This window comes from Mchenga conophoros, linkage group LG8, assembly GCF_057382185.1.
Source record: "Mchenga conophoros isolate Kocher_MC1m ecotype Shallow Benthic linkage group LG8, M_conophoros_male_GT1.1, whole genome shotgun sequence".
Taxonomy (NCBI): Eukaryota; Metazoa; Chordata; class Actinopteri; order Cichliformes; family Cichlidae; genus Mchenga; species Mchenga conophoros.
In genome coordinates this window covers 13,151,575-13,174,163 of record NC_140533.1, presented here as the reverse complement: position 1 = coordinate 13,174,163, position 22,589 = coordinate 13,151,575, and the positions used below count along the sequence as shown (strand labels likewise).

General features: G+C 43.0%; 2 protein-coding genes and 1 long non-coding RNA gene across 5 annotated transcripts; 2 read left to right on the top strand and 1 right to left on the bottom strand.

Moving 5' to 3' along the window:
• The first annotated feature begins 1,977 nt into the window (after positions 1–1,977).
• On the top strand, positions 1,978–4,871 carry LOC146568311 (uncharacterized). Its single transcript, XM_085284288.1, has 3 exons — positions 1,978–2,124; positions 3,338–3,382; positions 3,475–4,871. The coding sequence occupies exons 2-3, from the start codon at positions 3,343–3,345 to the stop codon at positions 4,233–4,235; spliced, it is 801 nt and encodes a 266-aa protein (XP_085140414.1). The 5' UTR covers positions 1,978–2,124; positions 3,338–3,342; the 3' UTR covers positions 4,236–4,871.
• Positions 4,872–4,977: 106 nt separating this feature from the next.
• LOC146568310 (uncharacterized) lies at positions 4,978–6,965 on the bottom strand. Of its 3 annotated transcripts, XR_014893603.1 has the most exons (4): positions 6,865–6,963; positions 6,639–6,730; positions 5,238–5,471; positions 4,978–5,162 (listed from the first exon to the last, which is right to left on the bottom strand). It is a non-coding gene; the product is annotated as an uncharacterized LOC146568310 (long non-coding RNA). The 3 variants fall into 3 exon arrangements; XR_014893604.1 differs by having other exon boundaries at positions 4,978–5,471; positions 6,884–6,965; XR_014893602.1 differs by having other exon boundaries at positions 4,978–5,471.
• A 3,352-nt stretch (positions 6,966–10,317) lies between these two features.
• On the top strand, positions 10,318–22,006 carry LOC146568309 (uncharacterized). The gene is made up of 6 exons (XM_085283494.1): positions 10,318–10,480; positions 11,694–11,738; positions 11,831–12,564; positions 16,142–16,223; positions 20,609–20,653; positions 20,769–22,006. Exons 2-6 carry the CDS (start codon positions 11,699–11,701, stop codon positions 21,368–21,370), a joined length of 1,503 nt encoding a protein of 500 aa, XP_085139620.1. The 5' UTR covers positions 10,318–10,480; positions 11,694–11,698; the 3' UTR covers positions 21,371–22,006.
• The last annotated feature ends 583 nt before the right edge of the window (positions 22,007–22,589 follow it).

Genomic DNA, 22,589 nt, shown 5'->3' with positions numbered 1-22,589 from the left:
AATTAACTGTTAACTATTACTGTTATTATTGTTATTGACAGTCTGGAGCTTTGGCAGTATGGAAGGTGGATGCGAGAGGGAGACTTCATGGAAACCACCTTTTTCTTTCCCATCACCATATTCCTGAATGTTTCCAAATGCATAGGTTAAAAAAAACAAAACTCGTTGCTTTTTTAAAAATTCTGCAACACTCAGAAATCCTAGCAGCTGGCACCACCAATGGACGCATAGCAATGTGGAGGATGGTGGTGCAGTCGGGTAGCAGTAGACACTAAGCCCCAGTGGAAACTGCAGACACCAACAGAAATTGGAGGAAATGTCACTCAGCTACAGGTAATGTCTTGACCAGCATTAGTACATTACTTTCGTTTGGTTTAATTACACTTTTATTTTAACTGGAGATTGACAGTAACAACACTGTTTTTCTTTGAGCCAAAATTTCATTGAAGGAAATTTCAATGCAGCTTTGATGCTGGATGGAGACAGCAACGCATTTTAAAACCCTGACTTGGACTGTGGGAATCAAGTCTTTACAATACGCACACACACACACACACACACACACACACACACACACACACACACACACACACACACACACACACCAGCCTGACCAATAAGAGCCAAGAGTTGCAGTGATAGGCAGGCTGAACCAGCAAATAGCCAGAAACAACTGGTCAGTGCAGCACCGCCTCAGGTACCACATACAGATTTTAACTGGCTTCTGACTTTGTGTGGTGTGGAGTATGCTAGATTTTATATAAATATGGATGAGATTAGCTGGGGATGAACAAAATCTCCTTCAGCAACTATTAAATAGCCAGAAGGGGCCAGACAGTCAATATATTAATTCAGCGTTCCTACAGAACAGACCGTAAAGCATTCCCAAAAAGTCAAAACAATTATTTTAGCAGCTGATTTCTGTACTTAAAAAAACCCCAAACAAACATTTATTATAGCTCTATTATGTAGGTAATGTAGGAGACGTGGACACAAATACACAGAGGGTTAACGAGGGAAGTGGGAGCACACGGGGAACACAGGCGACACTGATAATCATAACGAGACACGGCAGGAGTAACACAACACTGACGGGAGACTATCAAAGTAAAACAGGAAGCACACAGAGACGCAGACCAGATTGGAAGAGAACACAGACATAGCGGGCTGGGAAAACATGGAATAAAACACAAGGAGGAGAAACGAGGCATGGGGGCTGGCAGATACACAGAGGGGGCACACAGGGGGTAAAGTCACGAGGGGAAATCAAATAAGCAACATCTTAACAGAACAACCGAGGGACCCTAAAGCTGACATCAAACAACAACAATACAAGACACACAAAAAACCAGGTAGAAGTCCCAGGACCATGACATGCAGGTGGTTACATATGGTTAAAATGATTCAAATGCACTAAGTATGCATGTTTTTCATATCAATATAGTCCATAACTTGATTACTGTCTGTAGCCCACATGATTAAACACTTTAGTTACATAAAACATGTGAGTTTAGATTTTATCTACTGTATAGCCTGTATAGTAAATTGATATGTAGCCCAATAAGTATAAAATCCAGAAAGCTACACAACATGGGACGGTTCATTTACAAACACAGTTCTAACTTGAGTTTCACACAGTTTTTATTAGAAAACAATCAAATTGTTAAATGCTTCAAGTACACAAAATGTCAGAAATCTGCACCGTCATGAACAGAAATTTAAACCTAATTTTTCGTGATTTGTTGATTAACCCTCCGAGGTCTAAATCCCACGTTGTGCACATCAACATCACAGATTTGTACAAATAAAATTTATAACAAAGACATGTTAAATATTAAGCACTGGAAACAGCTTGTTGTTTTGTTGCCATAGCGTTTTGTTTTGTCTCCATTTAAAAGATATCAAAATCTGAGCAAACAACTTGATGTCAAAAGAATCTCTGCACATTCCGCAGTCTTTGCTGCTAAAGTGACATCACAGCATTTAAACATGTTTGAATGAAAACATCAGCATATGAACACAAAACTGAAGAGACACTGCAACCGAATGAAAGCAGACCACTATTTAGTGACATTTGGACGTTTCCCTGAGGATTAACTGCTGTGTAATCTACCAAGAACTAAAGTAAGCTCAAATTTCAGTTTATAAACTCAAGATCATTTACTTAAATATATAAAGCCTGATTTCCCTGCTTGCCAGGACAGTATTTATGTACTTTACATTGTGCAAGACTAGACTATATTTTCCATCATAGAGAGGATGATGTGGATCTATTATTCAGGAAAACAAATGAAGACTTAACTATTTGTCAGCTGATGTAATATTTGACAAATGATACATAAATTAGAAAATGTTCTTAATCATATCTTAGAGTGACAGAAGCTCTTTTTAACACGATTATTTCTCAGATTATTTTGTTCATTTAGGAAAATAGAGAAGACGTAAGTTTTGTTCTCAAACAAACTATTAGAATTTCTGAGAAACTGAGCCTACGTGCACATGTACACGGCTATTTTTGAAAGCGCAGCTTTGTCTCTGCATTTGGGCCTTTCGTCCACACCTAAACAGCAGATTGAGTCACTGAAAGGTGAGATTTTTAAAAAGGACGTTTTTGTGTTCAGGTGTGGACGAGGAAAACGGACATTTACTCAGGCAATGTCAAAAGTGTGCGCCGCTGTTGAAGTCACGCTGTGGCCACGTTATTGTTTACGTGAGATCAATTTCTACAATGGCAGATGTAGACAACATACTGTGTCTGTTAATCTTAGTATCTGCAGTTTTTACACGCTTACATCAGACGTGGATTCTACATTCAACACAGACGCTCTCCCAACCCAAATCCTGACGTCGGTTTGGAAGAAATGTAATTTAAAAAAATGACATTTATGTATGCTGTATGCATTTAGTCCATTCCAAAGTTGTGAGTCTGTCTTTAGTTATTAACATTTGAAACGATGAAGGCACGTGAAAGTAACACAAAATTAGCTGCTTTTCCAGAAAAAGACAAAAACTTCTCAGAAGTACGTAAGGTTTTATGAGGTTTTCCCACCCAGGCTTCTAGACTTCTGATTGGCCAACATTTCTACACGGTTAAGATTTGGCGTGTTCTTGACAGCGTTTCACTTTGTTTTTAGTGTTTAGATGTGGAAGGAGATATGTTTTCAAAACTGCACATGTGGACTGGATTATTTTTTTTTAAACGAAAAAGGAAAATTGTCAGTTTTCAAACATAGCCGTGTACGTTTGGACGCAGCCTAAAGTCATCACAAAAAAAGCAAATTCTCTGAACATTCTGGGTTGAGGTTTAGTGATCATTGTTGTTTTGTGTTCCTTGTAGTCAAAATGAGTGCAAGTGGAGACGGACCACAAAATAACCAAAACGGTAAGCACATGTACTCAGTCTTGAAATTGATGAAAAACAGATTTTCAGCAGATAGTTATGGATGTTAATTAAAAGATTTAATGATCTTGCAGGCCAACAGGTTAACCCACGAATGTTGGCAAATGGAGATCAGGAACCTGCTAATGGCTTCCTGAACAGACTGTATCGCGCTCTCCATGAATATTGTTGCTATCTAGATGAGCTAATAGCTTCAGTACTGGCACAATATGACAATTACCTTTACGGGGACGAAGACGATGACGATGACGATGACGACGATGACGATGACGACGACGACGATGACGACGATGACGACGACGACGACGACGACGACAACGACGATGACGACGACGACGACAACGACAACGACGATGACGACAACGATGACGACAATGACGGCGGCGACGGCGACGGCGACGGCAACGATGACGATGACGACGACGACGATGTTCAAAATATTCATGTGAGGGACAATAATGCCAATGGTGACAACGATGAACAGCACGGGGATGCTGTGGTGGTGATCATTTTCAATGTTGGTGGCATTGAAAATGAGGAGGCATTTGAAGGCCACATGGATGTTCGCCAGTACATCCCAGAAGAGGACCCTCAGCCAGGTGTTTCCAGGAAGAGGTCTAGAGAGAGGGATGAAGAAGATTTAGGAGCAAACAAAAGAATGAGATGGAGCGATGATGACTCTGAAGTATTTGAAGATGCGCACGAAGAGCTTGAACACGAAACTGGAGGCTCGAGGAAGCGTTCCCGAGAGGATTTTGAGCAAGAAGAGGAATACTTGCCTGTGTGCAAACTTCAGAGGTGTTCAATTGAGTCGACCAGCAGCAATGAAGACTAAGACTACTTCGACGGGTTTTTTCAGTATCCTTTCAGTAATCTGATGGCCTACTCAGGTGATCCTGAATCCTCTATGCTGCAATAAGCTGGGCATACACTGTGCTGCGATTTTTCAGTCGCGTTATTCGGCTCCTGATCAAACTGTAGGATTGACTCGCAGGGGTGAGAAGTTTGATCAAGGCCAAACTCGGGACGATCCCCAAAACGATCGCACGACTGAAAAATCGGCTCAAAATGGGCCAAAAATCGCACAGTGTATGCCCAGCATTAGGCTGCCGGGGGATTCCCATGATGCACTGGGTGTTTCTTCTTCACCCACTATGTTTAATAGACCTCTCTGCACTGAATGGTACTTGTTATTAACCTCTGTCTCTGTTCCATGTCTTTATACTATTTTCCTTGCCCCTCCCCAACCGGTCGCAGCAGATGGCCGCCCCTCCCTGAGCCTGGTTCTGCTGGAGGTTTCTTCCTGTTAAAAGGGAGTTTTTCCTTCCCACTGTCGCCAAAGTGCTTGCTCATAGGGGGTCATATGATTGTTGGGGTTTTCTTTGTAAGTATATCTTACAATATAAAGCGCCTTCAGGTGACTGTTGCTGTCATTTGGCGCTCTTTAAATAAAATTGAATTGAAAATTAAATAGATGTCACTGTGATGATTTCTTCCCTGCATAGAAAGCTTAGACCCAAATGCAGATTCAATGCACATGGTTAAACTATTTATAAGACTTTGTTTAAAGAGAGGGAATGGAGAACGTGGCTCGAGCTAGGAGTGTCAGCAGACAGCAGGAACCAGAGGAAAAGCTATCGAGAGACTGAACACCTGGCTCCTGATGGGAACAATCCAACGGGAATTCTGCAACAGAGGGAGAAGAAGTTGCTGGACGGGTAAGGGAGTTTGAGGGTAGGATGAGTACGTTGGCAGAGGAGACCTAAACACAGGGAAAACAAGGTTAAACACAGGGAAGGAGCACGCCAGAACTGGAGCAGAGGGGAAGCCTAGTTACCACTGGAGATGGCAGAACAAACTGGCGAGGAGTAGCAGGCAGCGCTGGTTTAAGAAGCCCTCCTGCTGATTGTTTGCAGATGAGGCCCAGGTGAGATGCTGGAAACTCCACCTCTGAAGTGTGGACACAGTATCCCCATTCCAAGTGGAAAAGCCCCTCAGACACTTCCATGGTGCATGACAAGAAGGATGAGAAAGCATTCATGGTCCATCCATCCCTCCGTCAGCGTAATGCCTAAAAGTTTATTCAGATGTAAATGTATTACATTTTTAAATAAAGATCATCAGTGTTTTTAATGACGCTGCAGTTCATTCATGTGTCTCTATTGGACAGTGTTGTAGAAGTTACAGAAGACAGGAATCAGTTCCAGCTTGGCCTGACATTTGATCACTAGTGATGTGTGATACCACTGATTTCCTTTCCGATCCCATACCAAGTAAAATTCAGGGTGGTATCGACGATACTGCTCCGATACTTTGTACAAAAACTTTACTCTTTTATTGTATCTCAAATTATAGCGTCATAATCATTACAGGACATCAGATTACTTGTTCTTATCACTTAATAATGCAGAATTCATCATATAGAAATCAAAAACCTGAAGTTGTGCACTATGTGAACACCTTGCCTGCCTGCAGCACTAAAGGACTCCCTGAGAGACGTCTGTCTCACCCTAGCAGCACCCGTCCTTCTCCTCCTCTTCAGTTTGCCTCAACATAAGCTCGTCATATTCTGTGATATGATTTACTTTGAGGTGTTTGACAAGGTTAGTGGTGTTGCCACAACACCTCACTTTCTTGCCACATGTATCGCAAACCACGTCTGGGCTGTTTGTGGATGTAAAATACGTGCGCACATGACTCCAGTTACGCTCAGCCATTGTTGTGAGTGCGCACGCCACAGGCTGCCACACATTTATACAGCTGTATTTCACACATGACTATAAAAGGCGGAAGAGGGAGTAGTTCTTTCCAATGTAGACAATCTGAATGATAGTTTCTTTCCACTGTGTTCCTGTTAATGAAAAACTACAATTTACCCCAAAATGATTCAAATATCGATATTTTAATGTGGAAACCTTCTGTTTCCACATCTGGACTTTCTGTTGCTGCCCACGCGGGTGAAACTTTCTTTGAAGTGGCTCATTGAAGTTGTAATTGATAATCAATTCCCACACAATGTGAGAATCCAATCAATTTGTTTATCAGGGGAAAGGTGTGATTTCTTAGGACACTGGAGCCTAACATTAACTGGTTTAAAATTAGCTTATTTCCATAAGAAGAAAAACATACTGAGAAAGAGATCACCAAAATATACATGTACAAATGTGAAATAGTCATATGTAGTGTGAAAGAGCTATTTGACATCTTTAAATTCAAAGTAATGTATAAATCCACTTACATAAAACATGAAAAGGCGGCGCAGCGATGCCCATCTCAGCCAGTGTATGATGGTGGGGCAAGATGGCAGCTTCCACAACATGACGCCAGCTCCTATGTATTTTTAGTAGATAAATGATACGTTTATGTATCAATTTGTTGGAAGATGTAATTACACCTTAATTATGTAATTAGAAGCAAAAATGATTTTTTTTAATCAAATCACCTCAAAAAATTACTGTACTTACTTTCTAAATCATTCTTTACCTCTGAAAGGGGTGGCTGTGGCTCAGGAGGTGGAGCAGGTCATCTACTAATCAGATGGTTTTTGGGTCGATCCCTGGCTGCTCCAGAGTGCATGCTAACTGTCCTTGGGCAAGACATTAACCCCAAGTCACTCTCTGATGCATTCATCAGAGTATGAATGTGTGTGAATGTTAGGTAGAAAGCACAGAAAAAGGGCTTCTATGAACAGGTGTGAATGAGGCAACCTGTATAGAGCGCTTTGAATGTTCAGGTAGAGTAGAAAAGCACTGTAAAAATTTCTCTGTGTTGATTTCTTTTGGACCTCAAACATTACTCACCTTGTTGCAGGTTTCTTTATTAATGCTGAAAACCCAGAATGGAAACTGACCTTACTGCTTCCTTCCTTTCCAAACTATTGCGGCTCCTCCAACCAACGGCCGCGGCAGGCTAAACATGAGGACACAGATGACGTGCAACAGTAAATGGTAAATGGCCTGTATTTGTATAGCGCTTTTCTAGTCCCTAAGGACCCCAAAGCGCTTTACACAACCTGTCATCCACCCATTCACACACACATTCACACACTGGTGATGGCAAGCTACAATGTAGCCACAGCCACCCTGGGGCGCACTGACAGAGGCGAGGCTGCCGGACACTGGCACCACCGGGCCCTCTGACCACCACCAGGCGGCAACGGGTGAAGTGTCTTGCCCAAGGACACAACGACCGAGACTGTCCAAGCCGGGGCTCGAACCGGCAACCTTCCGATTACAAGGCGAACTCCCAACTCTTGAGCCACGATCGCCCCATGAGATACACCTCTGTACTATTTGCTACTTTTATTCCACATACAACTGTCCACTGTACAAATCGGCACACGGCCTCAAACCATTAAACAAATGCACAGACTGCACAAATAACTGCACCATTTACTATGCCAAATTTCAACATTGGCCTATTGCATAACTTAGTGCAGAAGTATACATAAACCAAAAGATGCATCAAAATGATTCAAGCTGCGCTCAAGCTGCAGTCAACAGAAGGTTTCGCCTCATGCTCACCCTACCTTTCTGCTCATTAACATCAGGTGCCGTGAACAGGTGAGTGCAACCACATTTATCACACCCATTAAATCCTTTTATCTCATTGTGTTTGAATAATTGTAATTCCTTCTACTGGGATCTCAGCCAGAAGTCCATCTTTCACCTCCAGCTCATTTAAATCTCAGCTGCCAGACTTATAACAAATTCAAAGAAATAAATCATCATTCTCCTCCTCACAACCTTTTGGGTATACGATACATGGGTACAAGCCTTGTTACAGATTTGGTCACTTTTTATGAACCAAGTCACTGCCTGCATTCTGCACATCAGACACTCTTAGCTGTCCGTGCAGCCTGGCTCAATGCAAAAAGAAAACAAACCGTTTCGTGTTTTAACTCTTTGAACTTTTCTTTTGAGTTTTTAACTAAGATTTTATTGTGTTCTTTAACACACTTTGTAACTGTTTTGAAAGTGCTAGGCAAATTAACTGTTAACTATTACTGTTATTATTGTTATTGACAGTCTGGAGCTTTGGCAGTATGGAAGGTGGATGCGAGAGGGAGACTTCATGGAAACCACCTTTTTCTTTCCCATCACCATATTCCTGAATGTTTCCAAATGCATAGGTTAAAAAAAACAAAACTCGTTGCTTTTTTAAAAATTCTGCAACACTCAGAAATCCTAGCAGCTGGCACCACCAATGGACGCATAGCAATGTGGAGGATGGTGGTGCAGTCGGGTAGCAGTAGACACTAAGCCCCAGTGGAAACTGCAGACACCAACAGAAATTGGAGGAAATGTCACTCAGCTACAGGTAATGTCTTGACCAGCATTAGTACATTACTTTCGTTTGGTTTAATTACACTTTTATTTTAACTGGAGATTGACAGTAACAACACTGTTTTTCTTTGAGCCAAAATTTCATTGAAGGAAATTTCAATGCAGCTTTGATGCTGGATGGAGACAGCAACGCATTTTAAAACCCTGACTTGGACTGTGGGAATCAAGTCTTTACAATGCACACACACACACACACACACACACACACACACACACCAGCCTGACCAATAAGAGCCAAGAGTTGCAGTGATAGGCAGGCTGAACCAGCAAATAGCCAGAAACAACTGGTCAGTGCAGCACCGCCTCAGGTACCACATACAGATTTTAACTGGCTTCTGACTTTGTGTGGTGTGGAGTATGCTAGATTTTATATAAATATGGATGAGATTAGCTGGGGATGAACAAAATCTCCTTCAGCAACTATTAAATAGCCAGAAGGGGCCAGACAGTCAATATATTAATTCAGCGTTCCTACAGAACAGACCGTAAAGCATTCCCAAAAAGTCAAAACAATTATTTTAGCAGCTGATTTCTGTACTTAAAAAAACCCCAAACAAACATTTATTATAGCTCTATTATGTAGGTAATGTAGGAGACGTGGACACAAATACACAGAGGGTTAACGAGGGAAGTGGGAGCACACGGGGAACACAGGCGACACTGATAATCATAACGAGACACGGCAGGAGTAACACAACACTGACGGGAGACTATCAAAGTAAAACAGGAAGCACACAGAGACGCAGACCAGATTGGAAGAGAACACAGACATAGCGGGCTGGGAAAACATGGAATAAAACACAAGGAGGAGAAACGAGGCATGGGGGCTGGCAGATACACAGAGGGGGCACACAGGGGGTAAAGTCACGAGGGGAAATCAAATAAGCAACATCTTAACAGAACAACCGAGGGACCCTAAAGCTGACATCAAACAACAACAATACAAGACACACAAAAAACCAGGTAGAAGTCCCAGGACCATGACATGCAGGTGGTTACATATGGTTAAAATGATTCAAATGCACTAAGTATGCATGTTTTTCATATCAATATAGTCCATAACTTGATTACTGTCTGTAGCCCACATGATTAAACACTTTAGTTACATAAAACATGTGAGTTTAGATTTTATCTACTGTATAGCCTGTATAGTAAATTGATATGTAGCCCAATAAGTATAAAATCCAGAAAGCTACACAACATGGGACGGTTCATTTACAAACACAGTTCTAACTTGAGTTTCACACAGTTTTTATTAGAAAACAATCAAATTGTTAAATGCTTCAAGTACACAAAATGTCAGAAATCTGCACCGTCATGAACAGAAATTTAAACCTAATTTTTCGTGATTTGTTGATTAACCCTCCGAGGTCTAAATCCCACGTTGTGCACATCAACATCACAGATTTGTACAAATAAAATTTATAACAAAGACATGTTAAATATTAAGCACTGGAAACAGCTTGTTGTTTTGTTGCCATAGCGTTTTGTTTTGTCTCCATTTAAAAGATATCAAAATCTGAGCAAACAACTTGATGTCAAAAGAATCTCTGCACATTCCGCAGTCTTTGCTGCTAAAGTGACATCACAGCATTTAAACATGTTTGAATGAAAACATCAGCATATGAACACAAAACTGAAGAGACACTGCAACCGAATGAAAGCAGACCACTATTTAGTGACATTTGGACGTTTCCCTGAGGATTAACTGCTGTGTAATCTACCAAGAACTAAAGTAAGCTCAAATTTCAGTTTATAAACTCAAGATCATTTACTTAAATATATAAAGCCTGATTTCCCTGCTTGCCAGGACAGTATTTATGTACTTTACATTGTGCAAGACTAGACTATATTTTCCATCATAGAGAGGATGATGTGGATCTATTATTCAGGAAAACAAATGAAGACTTAACTATTTGTCAGCTGATGTAATATTTGACAAATGATACATAAATTAGAAAATGTTCTTAATCATATCTTAGAGTGACAGAAGCTCTTTTTAACACGATTATTTCTCAGATTATTTTGTTCATTTAGGAAAATAGAGAAGACGTAAGTTTTGTTCTCAAACAAACTATTAGAATTTCTGAGAAACTGAGCCTACGTGCACATGTACACGGCTATTTTTGAAAGCGCAGCTTTGTCTCTGCATTTGGGCCTTTCGTCCACACCTAAACAGCAGATTGAGTCACTGAAAGGTGAGATTTTTAAAAAGCACGTTTTTGTGTTCAGGTGTGGACGAGGAAAACGGACATTTACTCAGGCAATGTCAAAAGTGTGCGCCGCTGTTGAAGTCACGCTGTGGCCACGTTATTGTTTACATGAGATCAATTTCTACAATGGCAGATGTAGACAACATACTGTGTCTGTTAATCTTAGTATCTGCAGTTTTTACACGCTTACATCAGACGTGGATTCTACATTCAACACAGACGCTCTCCCAACCCAAATCCTGACGTCGGTTTGGAAGAAATGTAATTTAAAAAAATGACATTTATGTATGCTGTATGCATTTAGTCCATTCCAAAGTTGTGAGTCTGTCTTTAGTTATTAACATTTGAAACGATGAAGGCACGTGAAAGTAACACAAAATTAGCTGCTTTTCCAGAAAAAGACAAAAACTTCTCAGAAGTACGTAAGGTTTTATGAGGTTTTCCCACCCAGGCTTCTAGACTTCTGATTGGCCAACATTTCTACACGGTTAAGATTTGGCGTGTTCTTGACAGCGTTTCACTTTGTTTTTAGTGTTTAGATGTGGAAGGAGATATTTTTTCAAAACTGCACATGTGGACTGGATTTTTTTTTTTTAAACGAAAAAGGAAAATTGTCCGTTTTCAAACATAGCCGTGTACGTTTGGACGCAGCCTAAAGTCATCACAAAAAAAGCAAATTCTCTGAACATTCTGGGTTGAGGTTTAGTGATCATTGTTGTTTTGTGTTCCTTGTAGTCAAAATGAGTGCAAGTGGAGACGGACCACAAAATAACCAAAACGGTAAGCACATGTACTCAGTCTTGAAATTGATGAAAAACAGATTTTCAGCAGATAGTTATGGATGTTAATTAAAAGATTTAATGATCTTGCAGGCCAACAGGTTAACCCACGAATGTTGGCAAATGGAGATCAGGAACCTGCTAATGGCTTCCTGAACAGACTGTATCGCGCTCTCCATGAATATTGTTGCTATCTAGATGAGCTAATAGCTTCAGTACTGGCACAATATGACAATTACCTTTACGGGGACGAAGACGATGACGATGACGACGATGACGACGACGACGATGACGACGATGACGACGACGACGACAACGACGATGACGACGACGACGATGACGACAACGATGACGACAATGACGGCGGCGACGGCGACGGCGACGGCAACGATGACGATGACGATGACGATGACGACGACGACGATGTTCAAAATATTCATGTGAGGGACAATAATGCCAATGGTGACAACGATGAACAGCACGGGGATGCTGTGGTTGTGATCATTTTCAATGTTGGTGGCATTGAAAATGAGGCGGCATTTGAAGGCCGCATGGATGTTCGCCAGTACATCCCAGAAGAGGACCCTCAGCCAGGTGTTTCCAGGAAGAGGTCTAGAGAGAGGGATGAAGAAGATTTAGGAGCAAACAAAAGAATGAGATGGAGCGATGATGACTCTGAAGTATTTGAAGATGCGCACGAAGAGCTTGAACACGAAACTGGAGGCTCGAGGAAGCGTTCCCGAGAGGATTTTGAGCAAGAAGAGGAATACTTGCCTGTGTGCAAACTTCAGAGGTGTTCAATTGAGTCGACCAGCAGCAATGAAGACTAAGACTACTTCGACGGGTTTTTTCAGTATCCTTTCAGTAATCTGATGGCCTACTCAGGTGATCCTGAATCCTCTATGCTGCAATAAGCTGGGCATACACTGTGCTGCGATTTTTCAGTCGCGTTATTCGGCTCCTGATCAAACTGTAGGATTGACTCGCAGGGGTGAGAAGTTTGATCAAGGCCAAACTCGGGACGATCCCCAAAACGATCGCACGACTGAAAAATCGGCTCAAAATGGGCCAAAAATCGCACAGTGTATGCCCAGCATTAGGCTGCCGGGGGATTCCCATGATGCACTGGGTGTTTCTTCTTCACCCACTATGTTTAATAGACCTCTCTGCACTGAATGGTACTTGTTATTAACCTCTGTCTCTGTTCCATGTCTTTATACTATTTTCCTTGCCCCTCCCCAACCGGTCGCAGCAGATGGCCGCCCCTCCCTGAGCCTGGTTCTGCTGGAGGTTTCTTCCTGTTAAAAGGGAGTTTTTCCTTCCCACTGTCGCCAAAGTGCTTGCTCATAGAGGGTCATATGATTGTTGGGGTTTTCTTTGTAAGTATATCTTACAATATAAAGCGCCTTCAGGTGACTGTTGCTGTCATTTGGCGCTCTTTAAATAAAATTGAATTGAAAATTAAATAGATGTCACTGTGATGATTTCTTCCCTGCATAGAAAGCTTAGACCCAAATGCAGATTCAATGCACATGGTTAAACTATTTATGAGACTTTAGAGAGGGAATGGAGAACGTGGCTCGAGCTAGGAGTGTCAGCAGACAGCAGGAACCAGAGGAAAAGCTATCGAGAGACTGAACACCTGGCTCCTGATGGGAACAATCCAACGGGAATTCTGCAACAGAGGGAGAAGAAGTTGCTGGACGGGTAAGGGAGTTTGAGGGTAGGATGAGTACGTTGGCAGAGGAGACCTAAACACAGGGAAAACAAGGTTAAACACAGGGAAGGAGCACGCCAGAACTGGAGCAGAGGGGAAGCCTAGTTACCACTGGAGATGGCAGAACAAACTGGCGAGGAGTAGCAGGCAGCGCTGGTTTAAGAAGCCCTCCTGCTGATTGTTTGCAGATGAGGCCCAGGTGAGATGCTGGAAACTCCACCTCTGAAGTGTGGACACAGTATCCCCATTCCAAGTGGAAAAGCCCCTCAGACACTTCCATGGTGCATGACAAGAAGGATGAGAAAGCATTCATGGTCCATCCATCCCTCCGTCAGCGTAATGCCTAAAAGTTTATTCAGATGTAAATGTATTACATTTTTAAATAAAGATCATCAGTGTTTTTAATGACGCTGCATTTCATTCACGTGTCTCTATTGGACAGTGTTGTAGAAGTTACAGAAGACAGGAATCAGTTCCAGCTTGGCCTGACATTTGATCACTAGTGATGTGTGATACCACTGATTTCCTTTCCGATCCCATACCAAGTAAAATTCAGGGTGGTATCGACGATACTGCTCCGATACTTTGTACAAAAACTTTACTCTTTTATTGTATCTCAAATTATAGCGTCATAATCATTACAGGACATCAGATTACTTGTTCTTATCACTTAATAATGCAGAATTCATCATATAGAAATCAAAAACCTGAAGTTGTGCACTATGTGAACACCTTGCCTGCCTGCAGCACTAAAGGACTCCCTGAGAGACGTCTGTCTCACCCTAGCAGCACACGTCCTTCTCCTCCTCTTCAGTTTGCCTCAACATAAGCTCGTCATATTCTGTGATATGATTTACTTTGAGGTGTTTGACAAGGTTAGTGGTGTTGCCACAACACCTCACTTTCTTGCCACATGTATCGCAAACCACGTCTGGGCTGTTTGTGGATGTAAAATACGTGCGCACATGACTCCAGTTACGCTCAGCCATTGTTGTGAGTGCGCACGCCACAGGCTGCCACACATTTATACAGCCGTATTTCACACATGACTATAAAAGGCGGAAGAGGGAGTAGTTCTTTCCAATGTAGACAATCTGAATGATAGTTTCTTTCCACTGTGTTCCTGTTAATGAAAAACTACAATTTACCCCAAAATGATTCAAATATCGATATTTTAATGTGGAAACCTTCTGTTTCCACATCTGGACTTTCTGTTGCTGCCCACGCGGGTGAAACTTTCTTTGAAGTGGCTCATTGAAGTTGTAATTGATAATCAATTCCCACACAATGAGAGAATCCAATCAATTTGTTTATCAGGGGAAAGGTGTGATTTCTTAGGACACTGGAGCCTAACATTAACTGGTTTAAAATTAGCTTATTTCCATAAGAAGAAAAACATACTGAGAAAGAGATCACCAAAATATACATGTACAAATGTGAAATAGTCATATGTAGTGTGAAAGAGCTATTTGACATCTTTAAATTCAAAGTAATGTATAAATCCACTTACATAAAACATGAAAAGGCGGCGCAGCGATGCCCATCTCAGCCAGTGTATGATGGTGGGGCAAGATGGCAGCTTCCACAACATGACGCCAGCTCCTATGTATTTTTAGTAGATAAATGATACGTTTATGTATCAATTTGTTGGAAGATGTAATTACACCTTAATTATGTAATTAGAAGCAAAAATGATTTTTTTTAAATCAAATCACCTCAAAAAATTACTGTACTTACTTTCTAAATCATTCTTTACCTCTGAAAGGGGTGGCTGTGGCTCAGGAGGTGGAGCAGGTCATCTACTAATCAGATGGTTTTTGGGTCGATCCCTGGCTGCTCCAGAGTGCATGCTAACTGTCCTTGGGCAAGACATTAACCCCAAGTCACTCTCTGATGCATTCATCAGAGTATGAATGTGTGTGAATGTTAGGTAGAAAGCACAGAAAAAGGGCTTCTATGAACAGGTGTGAATGAGGCAACCTGTATAGAGCGCTTTGAATGTTCAGGTAGAGTAGAAAAGCACTGTAAAAATTTCTCTGTGTTGATTTCTTTTGGACCTCAAACATTACTCACCTTGTTGCAGGTTTCTTTATTAATGCTGAAAACCCAGAATGGAAACTGACCTTACTGCTTCCTTCCTTTCCAAACTATTGCGGCTCCTCCAACCAACGGCCGCGGCAGGCTAAACATGAGGACACAGATGACGTGCAACAGTAAATGGTAAATGGCCTGTATTTGTATAGCGCTTTTCTAGTCCCTAAGGACCCCAAAGTGCTTTACACAACCTGTCATCCACCCATTCACACACACATTCACACACTGGTGATGGCAAGCTACAATGTAGCTGTTATGTATGAACCAAGAATTATTGTGTGCTATGCAAGCCATTGCCAGTAGGGGGCACCACGCCCAGTTATGTGTGTATGTTACTTCTGTGTGAGCCCAATAAAGAAGAAGTCAACTTGTAAACAAACTGTTGTATGTTATTTCTGACTCGGCATAATCCTTAATAGTGTATTGACACTACAGTGGAAATATAACATAAATTGGCGACGAGTTGTGACGTCTGGAAGACTTGGCTGTCTACTGAGCATGAACTGACTGCGTGGCCGAGTTCGGACTGAAAACGGACGATCGCGTGGTGAATTAGCATCGGAGCTAGCTGCTAGCTGCTTTTCGCCGACGAGTCAAAAACGACAGTGTTGGCTGTGGACAGCGGATACATCATGGCTGGAATGATTGGACAGATGGACCCTTTTGATGATGCTGGTGAGCAATGGGCGACGTATATTGAACGTTTTGAGCATTACACCCTTGCTAATGACATTCAGCCTGAGAAACGGGTCCCGGTGCTGCTGAGTGTGATGGGTCCCAAGACGTACAGTCTGCTGCGTAATCTAGTGGCGCCAAGCAAGCCTGGGACAATGCAGTATGACAATATTGTGGGTGTTTTGCAAGCTCATTTTGCTCCCAAACCGCTGGTAATAGCTGAAAGGTTCCGGTTCCACAAGAGGAATCAGGGGGAAGAAGAAACGGTCGCACAGTATGTGGCGGTGCTGAAAAGACTGTCAGAACATTGCGAGTTTGGTGCGTATCTGGAAGATGCTCTACGAGACAGATTTGTGTGTGGATTAAAGTGTGAAACTGTGCAGAAGCGTCTTTTGACTGAGAAGGATCTCACGTTTCGCAAAGCAGTTGATTATGCTGTGTCGGCAGAGACAGCAACACGTGAAGTGCAGCAGTTGAGTGGTTCCCTTAAAGTGAATGCAGTGCTGTCACAAAGAGGTGAAAAATGCCGCCGCTGCGGGAAAATGAATCATACTGATGATGACTGCTGGTACAAAGACCGTGACTGTCACCAGTGTGGAAGGAAGGGCCACACGAAACGCATGTGCAAAGGTAGAGCCAGAAGCAGCCAAGATTGGAACAGGAAAGAGAAAGAGGGGAAACATGAGCTGAAAGGCAATGCAGTTAAAAACAGAGCAAAGGACAAAAAGAGGAGAATTCATCATGTTGCCGCTGAGGAGAGTGAAAGTGAAGGAACCAGACCCGACACTGATAGTGAGTTGGAGCTGTGTTCTTTGTCACGAAAAGAGAAATATTCACGTATCTCCCTAATGCCTGTAGTTAACGGGAAGAAAATGGAGATGGAGCTGGATACAGGGGCTGCTGTGTCTTTGATTCCATGGGAACAATATAAAAGTATGCTGAGTCAGTTGCCGCTGCAACCCACTGACATCATGCTGAAAACGTACACTGGGGAGCCGCTGGCACCAGAAGGGGTCATCAAGGTGCAAGTTGAACTGAATAAGCAGCGTGCAACTCTACCCTTGTACGTGGTAAAGGTGGATGCTCCACCACTGTTTGGTAGGGAGTGGCTGAGAGTGATTAAGCTGAACTGGAAAGACTTAAAGATGGTCCATGCCAGAGAGCAAAGCGGAAATGACAATCTGGAGGCTGTGCTAAAGAAACACTCTGCAGTTTTCTCTAAGGAGCTGGGCACAATGAAAGGAATTAAAGCCAGATTGACTCTTAGGCCTGATAGTGTCCCCAAATTCTGTCCACCACGTAACGTGCCTTATGCTCTCCGCCCTCGGGTGGAGGCAGAACTGAAACGCCTGACTGAGCTTGGGGTGATCACACCAGTGGAGCATAGTGATTGGGCTACGCCCGTGGTCCCTGTCAACAAGAAGGATGGCTCAGTGAGACTCTGTGGTGATTTCAAGGTCACTCTTAATTCGCAGCTCTGTGTGGATAAGTACCCACTTCCACGCATTGAGGACCTGTTTGCTTCTCTAGCAGGAGGTCAGCATTTCAGTAAGCTAGACTTAGCAAATGCCTACTTACAGATGGAGGTAGAAGAGGAGTCTAAGAAGCTGCTGACTATTTCGACACAAAAAGGGCTGTTCCGTTTCAATCGCTTGCCTTTTGGAGTGGCGTCTTCACCTGCATTGTTTCAGAAGGCTATGGATCAAGTGCTTCTCGGCCTACCATACACCCATTGTTATCTGGATGACATCCTCGTCAGTGGTCCAGATAAAGAGACACACCTGAGATCCCTTAAGGCAGTTTTGGGCAGGCTGGAGGACTATGGCCTGCGTCTCAAACAGGAGAAGTGCCTGTTTTTCCAAGAATCGGTGGAATACCTGGGCCACATAATTGATGCGGCAGGGTTACACAAATCACCAGAAAAGGTGCGTGCCGTTATGGAAGCTCCAGCACCAGCTGATGTCAGCCAGTTACGTTCTTTTCTGGGAATGCTCAACTATTATGGACGTTTCATACCTGATTTAGCTACAGTCCTGAAGCCGCTGAATGAGCTACTCAGTAAAGAGAAGAAATGGCAGTGGACATCAGCCTGCGAGTCAGCTTTCCAGAATGCTAAAGAACGTCTGGCCTCACCAAAAATACTCACCCACTACAATCCTGAACTGCCTCTCCATTTGGCATGTGACGCTTCACCATATGGCGTTGGAGCCGTGCTCTCACATGTCATGCCTGATGGCCAAGAACGGCCAATTGCTTATGCTTCACGAACCCTCAGCAAAGCAGAACGAAACTATGCTCAGATCGAGAGGGAGGCGTTGGCAATTGTTTTTGGAGTGCGCAAGTTTCACCAGTATCTCCATGGTAACAAGTTCACCTTGCTCACTGATCATCGCCCACTGACCTCAATTCTGAGTCCAGTAAAAGGTACACCATCAATGGCACTTGCGCGAATGCAGCGTTGGGCGCTCCTTCTGTCAGCACATAATTACACCTTACAGTATCGGAAGGGGGCACATCACGCCAATGCTGACGGTCTGTCACGTTTACCTCTGCCCCTTGCACAGAAAGAGAAACAGGGAGCAGTTGAGGTATTCTACGCATCTCAGCTGGACACATTACCAGTCAGTGTCGCCGAGATCAGACGTGACACTTTGTCTGATGTCACTTTGTCTCGTGTGCTGGAAATGGTAATAACTGGACGTTTTCCAGCAACAAAGGACACAGATCAAGAGCTGTCACCCTATCTGATGCGCAGACATGAACTCACAATACAGCAGGGATGCCTCATGTGGGGCTTGAGGGTGGTTGTGCCACCTAAGCTGCGCTCTCATGTACTGAAAGAGCTCCACACTGCACATCCAGGGATGGTGAGGATGAAGAGCTTAGCTCGCAGCTATGTTTGGTGGCCTGGCATTGATTCTCAAATTGAGCTTCAAGCTAAAGCCTGCCACTCTTGTCAGCGTGTGCAAAAAGAGCCTGGGTTAGCGCCTTTACACCCTTGGCTGTGGCCTTCCTGTCCATGGGAACGGATCCATGTGGATTTTGCGGGTCCATTTGAAAGTCACATGTACCTGGTGGTGGTAGATGCACATTCCAAGTGGCCTGAAGTGCATATTATGGATAGCACCACAGCTGGTAAAACCATACAAGTGCTACGGGGTCTCTTTAGTCGCCATGGCATTCCCCACGTCCTGGTGAGTGATAACGGACCGCAGTTCTGTTCTGAGGAATTCAGGGTGTTCCTGAAAGCTAATGGAGTCAAACACATCCGCTCTGCGCCGTACCATCCTGCCATCATAGAGAGGATGATGTGGATCTATTATTCAGGAAAACAAATGAAGACTTAACTATTTGTCAGCTGATGTAATATTTGACAAATGATACATAAATTAGAAAATGTTCTTAATCATATCTTAGAGTGACAGAAGCTCTTTTTAACACGATTATTTCTCAGATTATTTTGTTCATTTAGGAAAATAGAGAAGACGTAAGTTTTGTTCTCAAACAAACTATTAGAATTTCTGAGAAACTGAGCCTACGTGCACATGTACACGGCTATTTTTGAAAGCGCAGCTTTGTCTCTGCATTTGGGCCTTTCGTCCACACCTAAACAGCAGATTGAGTCACTGAAAGGTGAGATTTTTAAAAAGGACGTTTTTGTGTTCAGGTGTGGACGAGGAAAACGGACATTTACTCAGGCAATGTCAAAAGTGTGCGCCGCTGTTGAAGTCACACTGTGGCCACGTTATTGTTTACGTGAGATCAATTTCTACAATGGCAGATGTAGACAACATACTGTGTCTGTTAATCTTAGTATCTGCAGTTTTTACACGCTTACATCAGACGTGGATTCTACATTCAACACAGACGCTCTCCCAACCCAAATCCTGACGTCGGTTTGGAAGAAATGTAATTTAAAAAAATGACATTTATGTATGCTGTATGCATTTAGTCCATTCCAAAGTTGTGAGTCTGTCTTTAGTTATTAACATTTGAAACGATGAAGGCACGTGAAAGTAACACAAAATTAGCTGCTTTTCCAGAAAAAGACAAAAAATTCTCAGAAGTACGTAAGGTTTTATGAGGTTTTCCCACCCAGGCTTCTAGACTTCTGATTGGCCAACATTTCTACACGGTTAAGATTTGGCGTGTTCTTGACAGCGTTTCACTTTGTTTTTAGTGTTTAGATGTGGAAGGAGATATTTTTTCAAAACTGCACATGTGGACTGGATTTTTTTTTTTTTTAAACGAAAAAGGAAAAACGTCCGTTTTCAAACATAGCCGTGTACGTTTGGACGCAGCCTAAAGTCATCACAAAAAAAGCAAATTCTCTGAACATTCTGGGTTGAGGTTTAGTGATCATTGTTGTTTTGTGTTCCTTGTAGTCAAAATGAGTGCAAGTGGAGACGGACCACAAAATAACCAAAACGGTAAGCACATGTACTCAGTCTTGAAATTGATGAAAAACAGATTTTCAGCAGATAGTTATGGATGTTAATTAAAAGATTTAATGATCTTGCAACCCACAAATGTTGGCAAATGGAGATCAGGAACCTGCTAATGGCTTCCTGAACGATCTGTATCTCGCTCTCAGTGATTATTGTTGCTATCTACATGAGCTAATAGCTTCAGTACTGGCACAATATGACAATTACCTTTACGGGGACGATGACGACGACGATGACGACGACGATGACGGCGGCGACGGCAACGATGACGATGACGACGACGACGATGACGATGTTCAAAATATTCATGTGAGGGACAATAATGCCAATGGTGACAACGATGAACAGCACGGGGATGCTGTGGTTGTGATCATTTTCAATGTTGGTGGCATTGAAAATGAGGAGGCATTTGAAGGCCACATGGATGTTCGCCAGTACATCCCAGAAGAGGACCCTCAGCCAGGTGTTTCCAGGAAGAGGTCTAGAGAGATGGCTGAAGAAGATTTAGGACCAAACAAAAGAATGAGATGGAGCGATGATGACTCTGAAGTCTTTGAAGATGCGCACGAAGAGCTTGAACATGAAACTGGAGGCTCGAGGAAGCGTTCCCGAGAGGATTTTGAGCAAGAAGAGGAATACTTGCCTGTGTGCAAACTTCAGAGGTGTTCAATTGAGTCGACCAGCAGCAATGAAGACTAAGACTACTTCGACGGGTTTTTTCAGTATCCTTTCAGTAATCTGATGGCCTACTCAGGTGATCCTGAATCCTCTATGCTGCAATAAGCTGGGCATACACTGTGCTGCGATTTTTCAGTCGCGTTATTCGGCTCCTGATCAAACTGTAGGATTGACTCGCAGGGGTGAGAAGTTTGATCAAGGCCAAACTCGGGACGATCCCCAAAACGATCGCACGACTGAAAAATCGGCTCAAAATGGGCCAAAAATCGCACAGTGTATGCCCAGCATTAGGCTGCCGGGGGATTCCCATGATGCACTGGGTGTTTCTTCTTCACCCTCTATGTTTAATAGACCTCTCTGCACTGAATGGTACTTGTTATTAACCTCTGTCTCTGTTCCATGTCTTTATACTATTTTCCTTGCCCCTCCCCAACCGGTCGCAGCAGATGGCCGCCCCTCCCTGAGCCTGGTTCTGCTGGAGGTTTCTTCCTGTTAAAAGGGAGTTTTTCCTTCCCACTGTCGCCAAAGTGCTTGCTCATAGGGGGTCATATGATTGTTGGGGTTTTCTTTGTAAGTATATCTTACAATATAAAGCGCCTTCAGGTGACTGTTGCTGTCATTTGGCGCTCTTTAAATAAAATTGAATTGAAAATTAAATAGATGTCACTGTGATGATTTCTTCCCTGCATAGAAAGCTTAGACCCAAATGCAGATTCAATGCACATGGTTAAACTATTTATGAGACTTTAGAGAGGGAATGGAGAACGTGGCTCGAGCTAGGAGTGTCAGCAGACAGCAGGAACCAGAGGAAAAGCTATCGAGAGACTGAACACCTGGCTCCTGATGGGAACAATCCAACGGGAATTCTGCAACAGAGGGAGAAGAAGTTGCTGGACGGGTAAGGGAGTTTGAGGGTAGGATGAGTACGTTGGCAGAGGAGACCTAAACACAGGGAAAACAAGGTTAAACACAGGGAAGGAGCACGCCAGAACTGGAGCAGAGGGGAAGCCTAGTTACCACTGGAGATGGCAGAACAAACTGGCGAGGAGTAGCAGGCAGCGCTGGTTTAAGAAGCCCTCCTGCTGATTGTTTGCAGATGAGGCCCAGGTGAGATGCTGGAAACTCCACCTCTGAAGTGTGGACACAGTATCCCCATTCCAAGTGGAAAAGCCCCTCAGACACTTCCATGGTGCATGACAAGAAGGATGAGAAAGCATTCATGGTCCATCCATCCCTCCGT

Excerpts from the sequence above, each read along its gene's own strand:
- LOC146568311 (XM_085284288.1), top strand. The coding sequence starts at position 3,343 with ATGAGTGCAAGTGGAGACGGACCACAAAATAACCAAAACG. Across the intron at positions 3,383-3,474 it reads ACCACAAAATAACCAAAACG|GCCAACAGGTTAACCCACGA; the intron begins GTAAGCACATGT and ends ATGATCTTGCAG.
- LOC146568309 (XM_085283494.1), top strand. The coding sequence starts at position 11,699 with ATGAGTGCAAGTGGAGACGGACCACAAAATAACCAAAACG. Across the intron at positions 11,739-11,830 it reads ACCACAAAATAACCAAAACG|GCCAACAGGTTAACCCACGA; the intron begins GTAAGCACATGT and ends ATGATCTTGCAG. Across the intron at positions 12,565-16,141 it reads CGACCAGCAGCAATGAAGAC|TCAAAAACGACAGTGTTGGC; the intron begins TAAGACTACTTC and ends TTCGCCGACGAG.